Genomic DNA, 21,968 nt, shown 5'->3' on the forward strand with positions numbered 1-21,968 from the left:
ATGCCCTGGCTGAGGGAAGGAGGTTCTCACCCAAGATTTGACGGTACATGGCCCCGTCCATCGTCCCTTTGATGCGGTGCAGTTGTCCTGTCCTCTTAGTAGAAAAACACCCCCAAAGCATAATGTTTCCACCTCCATGTTTGACGGTGGGGATGGTATTCTTGGGGTCATTCCTCCTCCTCCAAACACGGCGAGTTGAGTTGATGCCAAAGAGCTCGATTTTGGTCTCGTCTCACCACAACACTTTCACCCAGTTCTCCTCTGAATCATTCAGATGTTCATTGGCAAACTTCAGACGGGCCTGTACATGTGCTTTCTTGAGCAGGGGGACCTTGCGGGCGCTGCAGGATTTCAGTCCTTCACGGCGTAGTGCGTTACCAATTGTTTTCTTGGGGACTATGGTCCCAGCTGCCTTGAGATCATTAACAAGATCCTCCCGTGTAGTTCTGGGCTGATTCCTCACCGTTCTCATGATCATTGAAACTCCACGAGGTGAGATCTTGCATGGAGCCCCAGACCGAGAGAGACTGACAGTTATTTTGTGTTTCTTCCATTTGCGAATAATCGCACCAACTGTTGTCACCTTCTCACCAAGCTGCTTGGCGATGGTCTTGTAGCCCATTCCAGCCTTGTGTAGGTCTACAATCTTGTCCCTGACATCCTTGGACAGCTCTTTGGTCTTGGCCATGGTGGAGAGTTTGGAATCTGATTGATTGATTGCTTCTGTGGACAGGTGTCTTTTATACAGGTAACGAGCTGAGATTAGGAGCACTCCCTTTAAGAAAGTGCTCCTAATCTCAGCTCGTTACCTGTATTAAAGACACCTGGGAGCCAGAAATCTTGCTGATTGATAGGGGATCAAATACTTATTTCCCTCATTAACATGCAAATCAATTTATAACTTTTTTGAAATGCGTTTTTCTGGATTTTGTTGTTGTTATTCTGTCTCTCACTGTTAAAATACACCTACCATTAAAATTATAGACTGATCATTTCTTTGTCAGTGGGCAAACGTACAAAATCAGCAGGGGATCAAATACTTTTTTCCCTCACTGTATTATTCAAATCATGATATGCGGCAAAAGAAAAGAGAAACAAACAATGTGAATAATATAAGAATAAGAAATGGAGACTTGGTGGAATTTATTTGTGGGCCCTTGACTGTATCACAGTTTTAACCAGACGAGATAAGTCATTCTGTTCAGGGTTGGACTCCCACATAAAACAGTGAATGGACTGTAGAAGCAGGAAACACTCAAGAGCCTACGTATTTCAATCTTCAATTCATATTTTATGATGAAAATGAACAGCTTCAAACACCCTGAATGTGAACTTTTCCAGTCCCAGTCAATTTTGAAGCTATATTGCAAGCCTTTTCGAGCAGAGTAGAGATTAGCTTCCATCAAACGATAATTCTGTATGCATCTTTCCACACCTGTTAATCTAGAACCGATGTAAAATCCTAAATCAATACGGGTTTCTGGAAATGAAGTGGCTTATCTGATGACGGGAAACTAGAAACCCAGCAGGAAGCATGTGCACAATGGGTCTGTTGTACCTTTTCAGTTTGGAAGTGCATCAAAGACACGCATCAGCATTTCAGAGTGTTCCACTTCCATCAGGTAGCAATGAAAACAGTTACCTTCCCCATTAACCAGTACACAAAAGTCCCCAGTACAAAGGATGTAATTAAATGGATGAGAATACTTCTGTTTTATCACGCAGCACGTTTAATTGATCTAGTCCAAAAAAATAAAAGCACTTCAGACCCTATTCAATGCGTGTGAGTGTCCTGTTTTGTTTTGTTTTTCGCCGTCCTTTGATGCTTTCTGATGCTTTTGGTTCTTAAAGGTCTAATCTGACCCGTGCGGTGTGTGTACCCATGTTCGGGCACGGATTGTGCGTCACAACCATCGCACAAAGGGTGTCTTTAAACTGTAGAATACAATACAATGATGTCACAGGTTTACCATAAAAATGCTTGTTTGCATGAGCCCTCAGTGAGTTTTTATTTCCCAACAGTGTCCACATGTTGATGATACACCGATCAGCCATAACATTATGACCACTGACAGGTGAAGTGAATAACACTGATAATCTCGTTATCATGGCACCTGTCAGTGGGTGGGATATATTAGGCAGCAAGTGAACATTTTGTCCTCAAAATTGATGTGTTAGAAGCAGGAAAAATGGGCAAGTGTAAGGATCTGAGCGACTTTGACAAGGGACAAATTGTGACGGCTAGACGACTGGGTCAGAGCATCTCCACAATTGCAGCTCTTGTGGGGTGTCCCCGGTCTGCAGTGGTCAGTACCTATCAAAAGTGGTCCAAGGAAGGAAAAGCGGTGAACCGGCGACAGGGTCATGGGCGGCCAAGGCTCACTGATGCACGTGGGGAGCGAAAGCTGGCCCGTGTGGTCTGATCCAACAGACGAGCTACTGTAGCTCAAATTGCTGAAAAAGTGAATGCTGGTTCTGATAGAAAGGTGTCAGAACACACAGGTCATCGCAGTTTGTTGCGTATGGGGCTGCGTAGCCGCAGACCAGTCAGGGTGCCCATGCTGACCCCTGTCCACTGCCGAAAGCGCCTACAATGGGCACGTGAGCATCAGAACTGGACCACGGAGCAATGGAAGAAGGTGGCCTGGTCTGATGAATCACGAGTTCAAGGTGTTGACTTGGCCTCCAAATTCCCCAGATCTCAATCCAATCGAGCATCTGTGGGATGTGCTGGGCATACAAGTCCGATCCATGGAGGCACCACCTCGCAACTTACAGGACTAAAGGCAAAAGGGGGACTTACACAATATTAGGCAGGTGGTCATAATTTTATGGCTGATCGGTGTATATATGTCATTCATTTCCTGTGTAATATCGGTAAATGTGTTGTGTGTGTACAACAGTGGCTAACAACCTTCACAGGGTAACCAACACAGAATAAATACATTTTGGTAGCACAAGTACATTACAAATGAAAAGCAAGACAAATGTAGGTGATATAGACTCCTACATTCAAACCAATACAGGTACGTCAGGTAAAATAAACTTGCTTCAGCTCAGTTCAGCTCAGTATCCTCTCAAAGGATACTTTTAAGGAAATGTCTCTAAAATGTGGGTGTTGCTTGTGGAGTACAAGGAGCACCCAGTTTCATTTATCAGAAGAGATAGTCAACTTACTGGGTCTGTAATTAAACTATGGCTTTGAAATTTCAGGTTTAAGAGTTGCCAATTTTGACACCAATACCATCACCCCCAGGAGCAACCTTGATTGTACTTTGATGCCTCTAGTCAATTCCTAAGAAAGGCCAACCATGTTCAGCATCTAGGATCTGACAGGGTGGCACAGCTGCTGGCAGAAGTGAGCAAAATACATTATTTCATTAGGACTATACTGAGAAGCATAATCATTTAAATGCTGAATCGTGACTGCAATGTGTCTGAATGGTTGTTTACTTCTCTAGGTTGTAAATGCCTACTGTGAGAAAGTTCACTGGCACAAAAAAGCAAATGATCAGATATGTCCTAGACTAGAGAGAGTGTTTGACAAGTTAATTGATAGAGTATTACATTGCTGATCAGAAAAATAGTTACAGGAAAGGGTTCATGGATGGTATTGTTAACTGGAGAGAACAATCACATCTCAAGACTTCACTACTGCAATAACACAAGTGAGTCCAGTCACAATTTTCAAAATAGTTTCAAAATAGAAATGCTGTGATGCATTCTGAGTAAGGAAATATATTTGGTACTTATGCTCTATGCTCTTAAGCACATGCAATCATAACAATATCACAACTAAGAGGATTGTTTTATGGGACACCATACTAAAGACAGAAGGAATTGTTTTTTCACTCGTGATTCTCATTTAACAAAAATAAATGTTGATAGTGCACGTTCATGTCAACTCAGCAGCTTCCGGAATTTGATTGTAATAAACAAGAGTTTCTCATTAATTGTTCATTTTCTCTGCTTGGTAAAAGGAAGATCACGTGGATTACATATTTTCTATTTATACCAGGTGTGTGCATGCGTTTGTGTGGATGTGTGGGGGAGTGTGATCAGGAATGCACAGTCTATTGGCTGCAGCCAATAAGTCGCATTGGTCCACAACAATAATCTCTGAGAGTGCTTGGCAGTGTGAGTTTTAGATGGCATCTGATGTAAACAAGAACTGAGTGTGCTTGCCAGGCTTAGGGGAAGAATACCTAGAACTGCACTGCCAACACATCCTTCACAAAGGGAGATACACTGGGGAAGAAATCAAACTGTTCTGATAAAACGTGACCCCTTAAGCCCCTCCCCTCATTTGAATTGTTTTTCTTTAAACGTGTGCAATCCTTCTTCGACTCAAACAAGCAAAAATACAGGACCAGTCACCCCTTGGAAACTTATAATGAACAGATGATGGGAAGATGAGCTAATGACAGATGGTCCAAGCAAAAATAATAGCATCCCATTCACTGCTCTTCGGCATCACATTATTTTTAGATACAAAAACCCATTAACATAGCTGTGTTTTTACTGGAGCAATCTAGGTACAGTGCCTTACTCAAGGGCACAACAGCAGTGTTGCCCACCTGGGATTGAACCCACGACCCTCCGGTCCAGAGTCCAGAGCCCTGAACTCTACCCGACACTGCTGCCCTATATACTATAACCCATATGTGTAGGCTTGCATTTCTCCCTAAATGGCATTCCACAAGACCTTTCTGAAGCCCAGTGCTAGATCTTTACTCAGATGGTCAATTTTTGGAGCTATTGTTTTCATAGTTTACTCATTAATATTAATTGGTGATTGGGGGGTTTTCCTACCAAGCTGTTTCTTGATTGAGACGTTACTATGCAATTTAACATTCATATGGGTCATAAATATGCATTCGTGAAGCATCTGTTTTACAGCTATGCAAGTGAATCCTGACATAACAAAGCAAAGGTATGACACATATAATAGATGAGAGTAGACATTACAGATATTTTTTTCTCTCTTTAATGGCCCAATTTATATTGAAATTAGCAACTTGCTGTGCTCAGAAAATGTGTTTTTTTTTTCTGCTGAACTATAAGCTGAGATATCAGAGGCTGTTGAATTCCCTCCAAAGCCTGGAACAACACACTTACATTAGCATAGGCAAGCATCAAACATCACCAAAGTGAAAACCTGTGGGGATGGTTAATTCAAAGATTTACATTATACCCATCTTTAAACTCCTTACGAAAGTATTCACCCCCATTGACATTTTTCCTATTTTGTTGCCCTACAACCTGGAATTAATGGATTTTTTGGGGCTTTGTATCATTTGATTTACACAACATGCGTACCACTTTGAAGATGCAAAATTTTTAACGTGAAACAAGCAAGAAATAAGACAAAAAAACCTTTATTGTGCATAACTTTTCATCCCCCCAAAGTCATTAATTTGAAGAGCCACCTTTTGCAGCAATTACAGCTACAGTCTCTTGGGGTACGTCTCTATAAGCTTGGCACATCTAGCCACTGGGATTTTTGCCCATTCTTCAAGGCAAAACTGCTCCAGCTCCTTCAAGTTGGATGGGCTCTGCTGGTGTACAGCAATCTTTAAGTCATACCACAGACTCGTAATTGAATTGAGGACTAGGCCATTCCAAGACATTTAAATGTTTCCCCTTAAACCACTCGAGTGTTGCTTTAGCAGTATGCTTAGGGTCATTATCCTACTAGAAGGTGAACCTCCATCTCAAATCTCTGGAAGACTGAAACAGGTTTCCCTCAAGAATTTCCTGTATTCAGTGCCATCCATCATTCCTTCAGTTCTGACCAGTTTCCCAGTCCCTGCCGATTAAAAACATTCCCACAGCATGATGCTGCCATTACCATGTTTCACTGTGGATAGTGTTCTCGAGGTGTTGGTTTTGCGCCAGACATAGCATTTTCCTTGATGTCCAAAAAGCTAAATTTTAGTCTCATCTGACCAGAGTACCTTCCTTCCATATGTTTGGGGAATCTTTGGCGAACAGCAAACGTGTTTGCTTATTTTTTTCTTTAAGCAATGGCTTTTTACTGGCCACTCTTCCATAAAGCCCAGCTCTGTGGAGTCTACGGCTTTAAGTGGTCCTATGGACAGATACACCAATCTCCACTGTGGAGCTTTGCAGCTCGTTCAGGGTTATCTTTGGTCTCGTTGTTGCCTCTCTGATTAATGCCCTCCTTGCCTGGTCCGTGAGTTTTGGTGGGCGACCCTCTCTTGGCATGTTTGTTGTGGTGCCATATTCTTTCCACTTTTTAATAATGGATTTAATGGTCCTCCATCGGATGTTCAAGGTTTTGGATATTTTTAACCCAACCCTGATCTGTACATCTCCTCAACTTTGTCCCTGACCTGTTTGGAGAGCTCCTTGGTTTTCATGGTGCCGCTTACTTGGTGGTGCCCCGTGCTCAGTGGTGTTGCAGGCTCTGAGGCCTTTCAGAACAGGAGTATACAGTGAGGGAAAAAAGTATTTGATCCCCTGCTGATTTTGTACGTTTGCCCACTGACAAAGAAATTATCAGTTTATAATTTTAATGGTAGGTGTATTTTAACAGTGAGAGACAGAATAACAACAAAAAAATCCCCTTTGTAGAAAAACACCCCCAAAGCATAATGTTTCCACCTCCATGTTTGACGGTGGGGATGGTGTTCTTGGGGTCATTCCTCCTCCTCCAAACACAGCGAGTTGAGTTGATGCCAAAGAGCTCGATTTTGGTCTCGTCTGACCACAACACTTTCACCCAGTTCTCCTCTGAATCATTCAGATGTTCATTGGCAAACTTCAGACGGGCCTGTACATGTGCTTTCTTGAGCAGGGGGACCTTGCGGGCGCTGCAGGATTTCAGTCCTTCACAGCGTAGTGTGTTACCAATTGTTTTCTTGGTGACTATTGTCCCAGCTGCCTTGAGATCGTTAACAAGATCCTCCCGTGTAGTTCTGGGCTGATTCCTCACCGTTCTCATGATCATTGAAACTCCACGGGGTGAAATCTTACATGGAGCCCCAGACCGAGGGAGATTGACAGTTATTTTGTGTTTCTTCCATTTCCATTTCCAACTGTTGTCACCTTCTCACCAAGCTGCTTGGCGATGGTCTTGTAGCCCATTCCAGCCTTGTGTAGGTCTACAATCTTGTCCCTGACATCCTTGGACAGCTCTTTGGTCTTGGCCATGGTGGAGAGTTTGGAATCTGATTGATTGATTGCTTCTGTGGACAGGTGTCTTTTTGTACAGGTAACGAGCTGAGATTAGGAGCACTCCCTTTAAGAGAGTGCTCCTAATCTCAGCTCGTTACCTGTATAAAAGACACCTGGGAGCCAGAAATCTTGCTGATTGATAGGGGATCAAACACTTATTTCCCTCATTAACATGCAAATCAATTTATAACTTTTTTGAAATGCATTTTTTCTGGATTCTTTTGTTGTTATTCTGTCTCTCACTGTTAAAATACACCTACCATTAAAATTATAGACTGATCATTTCTTTGTCAGTGGGCAAACATACAAAATCAGCAGGGGATCAAATACTTTTTTCCCTCACTGTATATACTGAGATCATATGACACTTAGATTGCACACAGGTGGACTTTAACTAATTATGTGACTTCTGAAGGTAATTGGTTGCACTAGATCTTATTTAGGAACTTCATAGCAAAGCAGGTGAATACATATGCACGCACCACTTTTCCATTTATATTTTTTAGAAGTTATTTTTCATTTCACTTCACCAATTTGGATTATTTTGTGTATTTCCATTACATAAAATCCAAATAAAAATCCATTTAAATTCCAGGTTGTAATGCAAAAAGATAGGAAAAACATCAAGAGGTTGAATACCTTCGCAAGGCACTGTATAGGCTACAGTGCTTACTTACACACATGCCTCCCAACATAACCCTTGAGTAATATCAGTACCAATTGTCTACCAAACCTCCAAAGTGATTTTAAAGTATAAAGTCCTTCATTACCAAAATCCCCCAAGAATTAGCACAGGTAAAGGCATGAATTATACACAGTATGGCACACCCAATGCAATAAAGGTCAAAATCACATTCCTATGCTAAATTAACTGTATCTGTCTTTTTTCTCTTTTTAGTTGGGGAATTACTTTCAGGTTGTTAATACTGGAAACACAGTCACTTACATAGACCTTGTTTTGTTCAGTTTTTTATGTTGTCTGTGTTATTAGCATGTCAAACTGGCAGGTTTTCATTCATTGATATGATAATAAGAGGCCGTGCACAGAGGGGCATGTCTTTGATGGAGTAATAAATATTGTCGCTCTCCCTCTCCATCACAGTGCGTTTTAATTCTTCATAGAAGCTCTCAGACTTGGCCTTGGAACGTTGGCTATTAAGAGCAGAAAAACGAGAACAGAGGACTGGCCACATAATGAAAACGCACTGAGCCACTACAGACAAACACCATTTTACAGAATTATTATTTTATTATCAAATTCAAGAAAAGTCAATTGGGTTGAAAGAAACGACATGACAAACTTTGAATGAGTGAATGAATCAATTAATGAATCTCTGACAATAACATTGCTGATAATAACCCAACAATAAAGAGAATGACCCCAAGCCATTCTCTGCTGGGCCCCTAAGCCAAGGTGTAAACTAAAGGTCTATTTGATCTCATCGGGAAGAACTGCTTAGTGCTTTTGTGATATGATTCCTGTTGCGGGAGAAGACTGAGATACATAAACACATCCCAATTGTGACCTGGGTGTCGTACAGTGCACAAATGTTGATGGTGATCAGACTTCCAGCAGCCACTTGCCCGGGTCTACAGCCAGCAACAGGTAGTGTTGCTTCTGTACTAACACTGCATCGAAAGATCGAGTCCCCCAGCTGACTATATCCCACACAATCACAGCATTACTCAACCACCTTCCCACCTCCGCAGGGATCTCCCAGTCATTGTCAGCACAAGGCACAGCCTGGGATCAGAAGCCTTTAGATGGATATCAGAAAACAGGAGGAGGAATTCCCACTCCCCTCAGGTCTGAGAGACACTAGCGATCTGATCCCACGCCTGAAGTCCATAGGCTATAAAAAAGAATAAATAATCATATCACTACAGTAAATATAACAACTCCAAGCTCTGAGCTAAAGACAATTTGATTTAATTTCACCTTTTTCAGCTCCCCAACCCCCTACCATAACAAAAGGGGCTTTTATCGGGAATATATTATATAATATATATAGCCTATACCCTACTGGCTTGACCCCAAGACAAGATAGTGTCTGTGTATAATTCTCCGCTTTAAAAGATGCTTGTTTCTGACAGATCAGCACTGGATGTGATGTGTCCTCTGATGGCTTCTCGCGTTATTAAAGCTCATAACTCATAGCAGTTTACATCAGCCTGAAATTCCCAAACACTTCATCGTTCCACATTTCTAACTAGTGGCAAGGTCAATTCATGCAAACAAAGCTGTACCATTTAATTACACTGCCGTTAAGGCAGACTATGTACATGAATTGAGCAGAGGTGGCACTTACTTCAGTCTTACTTTACTCAACCGGCTTAAATAACACAGAACTAGAAATAGATATGGAAATATGATAATTCTTAACAATGGCCCCACAATGTTTTGGGTGTGTGCAGAGTACTTAATATTATGCGTGTAATACTGTAGACTGCATGAACTCCACGTCAGCTCATAATAGTTTAATATAAAAGTTGTATTTATGTATTAGTTTTAAGTATATATGTATCTATTTATATATTCATTTAATCTCACTGAGGCATGCATCAGGTACTCTTATATGCCATGTAAATCAATGATGTCAACTTGCCACATTCAAAAGCTGCTAGCCTCTTCATAACCTTGTGATAACGCAATACGAATTCAGGGAGCTGATCCTAATTTTAAACAGGCTACAATGCAAGACATGATGCAGATATTTAGCTGCTTCTGTTTATATTTGTAGCTTAATCAGCCATCCATTTACAGTAGGACAGCTCACCTAAAACACTGTCCAAGTATACATTAGGCTCATGGATAAACTGTCTGTTAAGAAAATGCACATCGAGTTGGAAGGGTGAGCAAGAGTTTTGTGTAATGCTGTGTTCATCATCGCACAGCAGCCCGGCTGTGAACGTGCCCAACAGATCCAAATGAGAATGAGTCTCTAACAGGCCAGGGCTTTATCACGAGCGGAGACACGGTGTTGCAGAGGTAAGGATATTCCTCTACATTCGTGTTCACAGGCTTTAAAACATGTAAAGGCATAGTGTTGCTACTAGCAACTACTGGCAGAATTAGCCAAATGCCTGTTCTTCCTCCCCACCTCTCACACTTAGATTATGTGTCAGGTCATATATACACAATCATAGTTGAAGGTATTCTCACGCTCCATTACAAACCTGATGTTTCAAGGAATGTAATTCAGCAATTCAAATTTGATGCACAGTAATTAAAATATATTTATTTAACAATGTTTTTGAAGAGTATTGAACATCGATCCAACATACACAAAACTAAAGATTCCAGTTAATTTAACCGAGTTAGACAGATGGTGTGTAAAGTCAGTGGCAGTCAAACTTCACATAAACCCTCTGATAATTTGTAATATGTAATACATAATTAAAAAGTGATTGTTTAGCTCTCAAAGAGAGAATTTTGTAGAAATTCTAAACCTAAAGATGTTCTGGCACTAACATATTCTGATCCAATGGCATATAGATTCCTTCCTTCAGATAAGTTTTTAGAGCCATTTGATTAAAAACAAAACAACATTAAGACTAATTCCATACAAAAACAATTTAAAAACATTAAAATATTCTCTAAATCAATCATTAAAATATCATGTAAAAAACACAAAAAAGGAAGGTGGCATTGTGACAGCTAACCTTTTTATTTTGTGTGTGTGCATGTGTGTGTTTGGTTGCAAACAATTATTTAATTCACACAAGCTGTGACTGCTCTCTAAATGACTAGTGTTTATGTTTTTAAGGGATGTTTAATTTACATTTGGGTGTTTCTATTGAACTGCTGCGGGACATTTTCCATTGAAAGTCCTAGCTATTCACGGCAAAAACAAGGCATTGCATATTATAGCGGCCTATATATATATATATATATACAGTAAATCACAGTTGTAGCACATATTATATAGGGTTGTATATTATTATTTTTCATAATATATAGAGCCTATAATTGATTTTTTAACAAAATATAAGCTACAATTATGTTAACGTATCATGTCATTATTAACAAAGCTTAACAAAATAAATACAAACATACATCAATGTAAATTTTACAGGTAAATAAGAGACGGTTCATTTCAATGATCTGTATCAGTGAAGTCTGTGTGCAACTCTGTGCTGCGGAGCTGCAGCAGCACAAACCCCTCAGACAAGCGGCCTGCGCACACGAGTGTTTGCTTTTAAATGAACATAGATGCATTGTCCTCCCTAAACATGCAACGGAAATATTACTATTGGACTTTAAAGAAGTGCATACATAAAGAAAATCCCTTTCAACATGACAGTTATAATTTTCTTGTTTATGTATTTCAGAAATAATTGCATGAACTACTCAACTACCAATTTCTACAAGAGAAGTAAGAAACGACCTGTATGTACGGCCTGCACTGTGCGCACACACACACCACACACCACACACCACACACCACACACATACCTCACACACACACACACACACACACACACACCTCACACATACCTCACACACACCACACACACACCTACCTCACACATACCTCACACACACACACACACACCCACACACCCACACACACCTCACACATACCTCACACATACCTCACACACACACACCTCACACACACCTCACACATACCTCACACACACACACAATCTGCCGTCACACGACACAGGTCTCAACACACAGCCTCGCTGGCCGAAAGCTGCCGAAACATCTGCGGGCGAGAGAGCAACCATCATGCTGGGACAGCTGCGGTATAACGGCCCGCACCGCCCCGCACATCCGTCACTGTGCAAGAGGTGTTACTACCTAGAACATCTATACATTAATAACACTGCAGTGTGATTGTTTTGTAAAGACAAACACGCACAGACACGAATATATATATATATATATATATATATATATATATATATATATATATATATATAGAGAGAGAGAGAGAGAGAGAGAGAGAGAGAGAGAGAGATGGATAAATCAATGGATGGATAGATAAGACAGAGAGGTGACAACTTCATAAGCTTAAAGTAACTCTTAATTGCGGGAGATCACTTGGCCGACATGGCCTTTCCGTGCGTCTCCTGGACATTATCCAGCTCTGCTAAGCAGTCTGGCCCCGCAGCATGGAAATACACCGACGTCCACAACTCACCTGCTTGTCCAGAGTTTCCTTCCCCACCGCGGACACTTTGGGCGCAGGCACCCTCTCGCATGTGCATCCCTCCAACAAATAGATCCCAGCCGGCCTGGTGCTCTGCTCGTTTTCGAAGTAAAAGAGGACATTTTGGTACAGCGCGAAATACTTATCGTGCCATCTGCTGTTCTCCGCCGTCTTTTTGCACAGGTAGCCGCGCTTGGTGCCCTCTTTACGCGCCACCACCGACAGATACAGTGCGTGCCCCTCATTGTAGCGCACGGTTTTCTGCATTTTCCACCTCGCTCAAAAACTCGCCTTCCTGGACACCATATCCTTCAGCAATTCCCCCCCCACTCTCTCTCTCTCTCTCTCTTTTTTTAAATCAGGGAAGGAAAGGAAAAAAGCAGGGGAAAGGCGCGTTTCCAAGAAGAGAATCCAAAGCTCACCAAGGCGCACGGAAAAGTTTGTGCCGGAGTGATGCACTGTAGCCCATATCCAAAATCAGCCCCAGCAGCCATCTATCCAAACCAGCGAACAGATCCAATCCATGAGTTGCTTTTGTTGGTTTGTTTCTTTGATTAATGAAATAGTTGGGTCAAAAAAAGAAAAAGAAAAAAAGACTAATCCACTGCAAATAATAAAGAAAACCAGTTGACGTCTAACAAAACCAACCAAAAAGCTTGATATGTAACGCCAACATATATGTATATGTTTATGTATGTATATAAATATATATGTATATGTATATATGTAAGATCCAGTGAACAGACGGTAAAACAGAATCACGAGTGAGATCAGCTTTAATCGGCTTTGACACCAATTTAAAGAGACAGGTCTCTCTTCCCCACTGGCTGCTTTGTCTTGTGGAGATCTCGATTTTAAGGAGATGGCAGTGCGGGTCTACAAAACAGATTTGCATTGCTAGAAATAAAGGAGGAGCCTGGAGCTGCTTGTTCTATTTAAATGCCACAGGTTTTTCATTATGAAGAAAATTGCTGGTTAATAATCCGCTGGCATCTCTCCTCCCCCCCTGCCTGCGCAATCATAACTTGATCATGACAACACTAGCGAAATCCCACTTTTTCTTGTTGGGGGAAGACTTTTGACTTGCTGCTTGTATGTGGATATAAACTGTCATAGATGTGCTTGTTATGGCTGAGGCTGTAAGCAATAGTGGATTAACTAGTGTAGCACCAAACGCGTCATGCATGCTTTTCTGTTCCCAGAGAGAGCACGGCAACTTGCAACTCATTAATATAGTATTATCTTCTGGCCATAGGGTTATTATGGCTTAAACAATGCAGATTAAAGAGAGGCTGCGTCCATGGCTTTAGCAAAGAACAGTTCATGTAGGCTAATATCAGGGGAAATATATTCCATAATCATTATTTTTAAAATTGTCAAGTTACTTTACTGTACTTTTAGGTGTTTACTAGGTTATTTAAGTTGCTTTACATTATTATTATTATTATTATTATGATTTTATCTCAGTATTATTATTAAAGATGAGAAGCAGAACAAAACTAACTTTCAGATTCAGAGTTAGTCCAATTCTCGTCTCTATTTGATGATGCTCACCCGTCACAGGCAACAATACTGAAGTGTTCATCTTGAAAGGGACCGTGGGTGCTGTCTAATTACTTTTTTTAAATAACCCACACGGAATAGTTCATGCAATTTATTTATCTGTTTGTTTGAACGCCTTTTCTAGGGTGTCTGTAAGATTAATCACAGAAGTATTCTATTGGAAATATAAAGGCAGTTTATACACAACAACAAGAACAACAAAACTATGATGGGGTCTGGACTAGGTTACATTAATTCTGAAATTCTGTGAAATATGAGGACATTTCCTAGATCTGCTGTCTTCTGAATGAATGTACATTTGTATAATAGACATTACAAACAGCACCTGTGCATTTGACCCACAATGCAAAACAAGGTTTACAAAAAGCATGTACAATAAATAAACCGTGTGGGTGTTTTTTTGTGTGTTTTCTTTTAAGATTATAAGTCATTATCTGTGCAAACTGTGCAACTTTGTACTGCACTGGAGCAACACATTCCAAGAGTTCCTCAGTTGCATTGCATGAAATATTGATGACTGATTTGTTAACCAGTATATTTTCAGACAACATCTGGGCAGTTCCCCTCAAGGCTGTGAACCTAACACATAGTGAACCAAAGTATGTGTAAAAAAACAAAAACAAAAGAACAAACAAGGCAAGATAATACTGCTACTACTCCTGCTACGAACAATCATCATCATCAGAATGGTTTTGGGCTAGAAATATTGCTTATAATAATTGCTAGCCAGAGTTAAGATTTTTGTATAGAAAGGTTACGGTTAATACTAATACTATTACGGCAGAATGGCAATGCAAATGAATTAGAGGGACATCGCAATTGTTTAAAATCAAGTCATGGAAATTGGTAGAGCTTTTTCCTGCTTCCCAGGGATTACTCTGTGAAGAGGAAATGGAAAATCTGTAGCGCACTGCACACTGAGAGGGGCTGTAATGTAAACAGAGCTATAGGCTTTCTGAACTGCTATTTTTCTCTTTAGTTTGTAACATAATGTAATGTCACGTTAAGAGGTTTAACATAACTATAAAATATTAAAGGCTTACTCAAGCAGCAGCAGTCTCCTATCAACATATATATTTTCAAAGCTGGAACAGGGCCCTTTCTCTCTTGGATATGGGTGGACTGTACATTCCTGCTGTCTTACTATTACAATTACCCCAAAATGATCAGTAGTCAAAGAGGTTAAGAGTAAACGACAACAAATTTCAACTCCAAAAGCAATCATATTGCACGTTGCCAATAAGATGTTTAAACAGAGAATAATTCAAACCACTTGCATTCATTCACAGTTCCCGACAATTGATAATAAACAACATTTATGTAGAATGCAGTTCCCCAAAATAAGGTTACGCAAAGGTCCCCCCACAAGTACAGTTAATGATTGTAACAGGAGCTGGCTAGTAAATCACATAATGACTCTGGGTGGGACAGTTTGGTCACAACTAGGAACTCCAAATTGTGACATATTTCCTGTTGCCCTCGTGTAACAAAATACCAATCAATACTCAATGCCTTTACATAATGAGTCTTCTTCCTGTGTCTCGGTACATACAGAGAGGAAGAGAATGCTCTGGAAAAGTCATGCGCCTGTCTTATGAAACAGCCTCTTTTCTGCTCACTCCAAACACTAGGGTTATACAGATCTGTTTTGATAGAAAGATTTTCCTCCAGTTTGAGAGTCTGCAGGGAGTCCACATGAGAGGAGGATGGTACAGCAGTAATGTAGAAGTACTCCAAATTCCTAGCTACAGAAAATCAGACATATGCTTGGTGGAGCTTTGAAGATGGTACACAATGCAAAAAGGAGGTTCAGCAAGTGCAAGCTGAAGAGGAGATGGTTGAGACTAAAATAAATCTGTAAAACTTAGTGAGAACTTGTGAACTTCTCTTAGCGAGAGACCAACATTCAGAACATTAATCGAAGTTTCCTGCCCACAAGCAGTCTTTTCTGTTCTTGCTAGCTGTGAACAAATGTTTGCCTCCATCCCCCCACTTCTCGTTTTTTGGCCTAGCATATCTTAGAGATAAATATGGTCAAGGCTGTCAAATCTAACTCATTCTTATTTCAGCAAATGTTGCAAAATACAGCTGTCAAAATGAACTCTAGTGTTCAGTTTTTCCTTTTTTTGGTCAGTGTGGTCCCATTGAACTATCACTCTTCCGATAAGGAAAGTTGCCTTCAGTTTCCAAAGTCACAGCTGGTACAATGGAGGTATAAAAACAGCATTCATTAGAGCACATTCTTTCCATTTATTTTTGGCAGATTACAAGGATGCAGCACTCAGGTTAATTAGTGGATATCTCTGAGCTCTCAATCCATGCATTCTGCAGGCGCTGCATCGACACAATCAGACTCTCTGCATATGCCAGTGCATCCTTGTTATGTCGAAATATCAGCCGCAGAAGCTGTTAGGTTTGAAATTCATTTCACAAATTCAGAGCTGGGAAAGTGGTACTATTTATGGCAGCTATTAACGAGAGCACAATTTTCTCATATCTTGCTGGAACTAATAATGTATGCAGAGGTTCAAATACTTGTTTTTCAGAAGTACCTGTTTTTTTTGTATTTTTTCAGAACGAGCAGCACTTGCAGAGCATCCGGGAACCAGGCTGAGGGCCACTTTATATTGAAGAGCTTCTTTGGTTGCGCTGGGGTAGACGGGGCAGGAGCAAACGGAGCAGGATTCCCTGGGGGCATGACATAGCAAGTCTCTGTGTGTTTACTTGGGCAGTATAAATTATGAATTTAAAGGTCTGTTTATTCAAATCAACTCTTCAGCCCTCTCCAAAGCCAAGCTGCTGTCCCGAGACTGCAGCATTGGAGTCTTCCCTTGCAAAGTCGATTCATTCTTACAGTAACCTCTCTTGAAATGGGATTAAGAACACAGCTGTTGATTGGTATGGGAATTTTACTATCCACGAATAAAAACTAAATATACAGTTAGGTCCATAAATACTTGGACAGTGACACAATTGTAATCATTTTGGCTTTGTATGCCACCAAAATGGATTTGAAAGGAAACCATCAAAATGTGCTGTAAGTAGTTACATTCAAATTGGGTAAACAGTGTAGGAATTACACCCATTTTTATATGTGGTCCCCCCAATTTTAGGAGCTCAAAAGTAATTGCACAAACTAAAATCATGAATTAAATTGTGAGTTTCAATACTTGGTTGCAAATCCTTTGCAGTCAATGACTGCCTGAAGTCTGGAACCCATAGACATCACCAGATGCTGGGTTTCTTCCCTGGTGATGCTCTGCCAGGCCTGCACTGCAGCTGCCTTTAGTTCCTGCTTGTTCTTGGGGCGTTTTGCCTTCAGTTGTGCCTTCAGCAAGTGAAGTGCTGCTCAATTGGATTCAGGTCAGGTGATTGACTTGGCCATTGCAGAACATTCCAGTTCTTTGCCTTAAAAAACAAAAACAAAAAAAAAAACAATCTTGGGGTGCTTTCACAGTATGCTTCGGGTCATTGTCCATCTGCACTGTGAAGTGCCGTCCAATGAGTTTTGAAGCATTTGGCTGAATCTGAGCAGATAATATAGCCCTAAACTTTAAAATCCTTTCGAATTCATTATGGTGGCATACAGAGTCAAAATGATGACAATTGTGTCACTGTCCAAATATTTATGGACCTAACTGTAAGTGGGTTCTGCTGCCCAATAGCCCTCTCTGACAGCAGATCCTCAATAAACACCACTGATTGCATGACATATGCAGTTTGCTTACAATATACTAATAGTTTGAATGAAGAGGGATGTTACTTTGAACGCATTTGTATTATTTTGATGTCATTATGATTTACATTCTGCTGATTGATTGTAGCGTTAGTTTATTTCTACTCTTTTGCAACACATCTGTCAGATTCATGAAAACATTTAGTATACGGATATACACTCACCTAAAGGATTATTAGGAACACCATACTAATACTGTGTTTGACCCCCTTTCGCCTTCAGAACTGCCTTAATTCTACGTGGCATTGATTCAACAAGGTGCTGAAAGCATTCTTTAGAAATGTTGGCCCATATTGATAGGATAGCATCTTGCAGTTGATGGAGATTTGTGGGATGCACATCCAGGGCACCAAGCTCCCGTTCCACCACATCCCAAAGATGCTCTATTGGGTTGAGATCTGGTGACTGTGGGGGCCAGTTTAGTACAGTGAACTCATTGTCATGTTCAAGAAACCAATTTGAAATGATTCGACCTTTGTGACATGGTGCATTATCCTGCTGGAAGTAGCCATCAGAGGATGGGTACATGGTGGTCATAAAGGGATGGACATGGTCAGAAACAATGCTCAGGTAGGCCGTGGCATTTAAACGATGCCCAATTGGCACTAAGGGGCCTAAAGTGTGCCAAGAAAACATCCCCCACACCATTACACCACCACCACCAGCCTGCACAGTGGTAACAAGGCATGATGGATCCATGTTCTCATTCTGTTTACGCCAAATTCTGACTCTACCATCTGAATGTCTCAACAGAAATCGAGACTCATCAGACCAGGCAACATTTTTCCAGTCTTCAACTGTCAAATTTTGGTGAGCTTGTGCAAATTGTAGCCTCTTTTTCCTATTTGTAGTGGAGATGAGTGGTACCCAGTGGGGTCTTCTGCTGTTGTAGCCCATCCGCCTCAAGGTTGTACGTGTTGTGGCTTCACAAATGCTTTGCTGCATACCTCGGTTGTAACGAGTGGTTATTTCAGTCAAAGTTGCTCTTCTATCAGCTTGAATCAGTCGGCCCATTCTCCTCTGACCTCTAGCATCAACAAGGCATTTTTGCCCACAGGACTGCAGCATACTGGATGTTTTTCCCTTTTCACGCCATTCTTTGTAAACCCTAGAAATGGTTGTGCGTGAAAATCCCAGTAACTGAGCAGATTGTGAAATACTCAGACCGGCCCGTCTGGCACCAACAACCATGCCACGCTCAAAATTGCTTAAATCACCTTTCTTTCCCATTCAGACATTCAGTTTGGAGTTCAGGAGATTGTCTTGACCAGGACCACACCCCTAAATGCATTGAAGCAACTGCCATGTGATTGGTTGGTTAGATAATTGCATTAATGAGAAATTGAACAGGTGTTCCTAATAATCCTTTAGGTGAGTGTATATACTCTTGCATTTCCCAATCAGCTCTGACACATTACAGCAATAAATACAGATGCAACTTTTGATCCAAGGCAGCAGGTTTCACAGCCTGTCTCTGGTCTTCGCAGATCGGTGATGTATCTGTTTCAGTGTGTTACAGCAAGCAAACAACCAAGACAGGGTTGACAGTCTCCTCTCCATTTAAATCATGTCCTTATACATGGGGCAGCGACTAATCAGGATTCACTTAGCATTCGGGGTGGAGCCGGCTGTGTGACACTCAAAGACCACAGGGAAGCAAACCAGTCCCTTCACACTTCAGAGAGAAAGACAATAAGATATGATACAAGAAAATAACATCAAGTCAAGTCAAATAGGCAGGGGCTTATTCCTTCCAAAAACTTGAAAACAAGGCCTCCTTCCCCCCAGGCAGATATTACCTCATAAAGACTCCTCAGAGTTTCTCACTTGCCAGTTTGCTGCTGCCTAATGGAAAGAACAAACTAAAAAAGACCTTGGAAATTCCTAATATGACATCTTGACAGCTAAAAAGCCTATATTGATGTTATCTGCATAATGCTGTAGAGACCTCTAAAAGCTCGGAGCTCATAACTATTGTTAACTGTAGGGATCGGTGAGGCAGCGCGGAAACAGGATCGTTCATCAGCAGCCCTGCTCTGGAGCACGAGGGGCCAGCCCGGTATTGATGAGAACTGGGGACAGTTTTGAAGTATGCTTAAATAAATAAATACATTTAAATTTCCTCAAATTTGTATACAATGTGTTGGCATCTTCTTATGCAACATGTTCTGCAGAGGGGTTCCTTAATTTATTTGTTTGTTTATTCGAGAGTAGTCATTTCCTTTGCTTGATGCATCATATAGCAGCTAAGGGACCGCAACTGAAGTCTTCGAATGGTCCATTAACAGCTACAGAACAGCAGAGCAAGGATTGAAGAAGTGATCAGAGATACTAATATCATCTCTGGTTCCAAGACCGAATTGATTTTTCTAGCTTATATATTTCTCTCTAACACACCATTAAAAAAATCTCTGTATTTTAAGTTTATTTGCTGCATATTTCCTCCTTAGTGTCTCAATGCCTCACATATCTGAAATACAATCAATACATAAGGGACTACCAATGCCTGGATTCCAATAGTTATAGCTTTGGTGCCAGGCTAGCATTTCAGGATTACTTGGTGTGAATCGACTGAACTCTTACCTATTTTTCCATATTCAAAAGCACAAAGAGCAACTTCAGCCCACACTCTAGAAATGCTCTTATGAAAGAGCCGCCTGGAAAGGTGTGGCGGGTGCCGATTAATCACCGAGCACCACAGCGATCCCCGCTAAAGCATCAGGCCAGTGAAGCTCACGAGGAGCTCAGCATGTCAGGGTTCAGCAGCTTAGCACCACCATCCAGCGCCAACACTCGCCGTGTGGAAACATTCAACAGCAAACTGGAGAGATCAGAGCCTGCAGTCTCCACGCTCCTGTGTGGGAGGAAGCTGGAAGGGGGGGGCTGTGGTTTTTATTTATTATTTATACCAAACGAGTGAAAAGAGAATGAAATTGAAAAAACAAAAACAAATAGACAACCCTATCAATAGACAAGAACCTCTCATCCAAAAACGTATTTCAGGATTATAATGTAGCTGTATCAGTATACTTTTAAAAATGCTCATTGTAAAAAAAGTTTCTTTGTGCTTCTGAACTGTAATAACATGATACATTATATATACGCTAAAAGCAAAAATGTAGTGCAAGTACCTACTGTTCTGATGTCCATGGCTTCTGTGCTGAGCTTGGGTCCGAAATTAAGGGAAGGGATACAATCATTCATAGAGATGTTGTAAACCTCAGACCAGTCCTGCTGAATACTGCCACAGGCCATTGATGGAGCTAGTATACCTGGAGTACACGGCACCTGACCAATGTATAAAACCTCAAAGAGCAGCTCAGAGAGTTAAGACCAACAAGAGTGAAAGTCCAGGGCTGATGCATCAATGTTCCTATAAAGGATGCAGTGTATTCAAACTCAAGCGCATTCCTTAGCGGCATATAGCGAGTCTGTCAGATCCTTCAAGGTCTTTAGTGCACAGCAAAGGAGTTATTAAAAAGATCTATATCTATAGCTATCTATCTATTGCTCAACATGCATTTATTTTCCTATTGTTACTACAGACTCAAGTGAACTCAACTTCAGTTGAAGAGGAAAAAACCTTCAGAATACTGGTCCTCCACTGTGTCAGTGTTAAGACAAGTCCCTGATGTCACATGTGGGATAATGTCACAGAACTGCTTCATCTCCACTGACTGATATATTAACCTTGCAGTAGGTTTTAAGGTTCTGTGCTCCTGTAAGTAACAGTGCATTGCCAGTAAGGTGAATGTATCAATCACAACCTAAACTCTAGATTTTTCCTTCTTTCTCATTCCATTTTCAGTTGGTGCAGTCGGTTGCATAAGTCTGAGGCCAAGTCCCATTCCCACTCCAGTCACCACCGTAGGGCCTAACCTTGCATCAGCCTCACCAGGTACCTGTACACTGATGAGAAGTGATGCAAGCGGCAGAGTGAGAAAGACGCACAATGAAACACACACACACACACACACACACACAAAGGAGAAAATACAACTCAGTGGATGCCATTCATTCTCGGAAATAGTTGACAGCTCCAGCGCTGGACCGGTACATCAAGTTCAACATCTTACATATCAGGATGTGTCAGGATGTTGCTGCCCACAGCACTGTAACCTTGTATTCCACACGGATCTCTAAAAAAGAAATAAGCAAAATGTGGAAGAAAAAAATAAAACTCTCAAAGCTATCCTTTAAAGGTCTGATTTCAACATACTTACTCACTGCCACATCCCTGATGATTATTTTGTGATCATTTGTATCATTTGATGGATTTTGGAGGCTTGTAAACAACATTTGTCAACTTT

The 21,968-nt window shown here is 41.0% G+C and overlaps 1 protein-coding gene across 4 annotated transcripts in view; it reads right to left on the reverse strand.

Moving 5' to 3' along the window:
* Positions 1–13,273, reverse strand: part of LOC136755374 (ras-specific guanine nucleotide-releasing factor 2) — a 76,205-nt gene extending 62,932 nt beyond the window's left edge. For 2 of the 4 annotated variants that reach the window (XM_066711912.1, XM_066711910.1), the window contains exon 1: positions 12,351–13,269. In XM_066711912.1, the coding sequence (XP_066568009.1) occupies positions 12,351–12,626 (276 nt within the window). In that variant the 5' untranslated portion in view covers positions 12,627–13,269. Of the gene's footprint in view, positions 1–12,350 lie in introns of all 4 variants that reach the window. The other 2 variants (XM_066711911.1, XM_066711909.1) reach the window with 2 other exon arrangements.
* Positions 13,274–21,968: the final 8,695 nt, after the last annotated feature.

Source organism: Amia ocellicauda, chromosome 8 (genome assembly GCF_036373705.1).
Source record: "Amia ocellicauda isolate fAmiCal2 chromosome 8, fAmiCal2.hap1, whole genome shotgun sequence".
In the NCBI taxonomy this organism is placed as follows: Eukaryota; Metazoa; Chordata; class Actinopteri; order Amiiformes; family Amiidae; genus Amia; species Amia ocellicauda.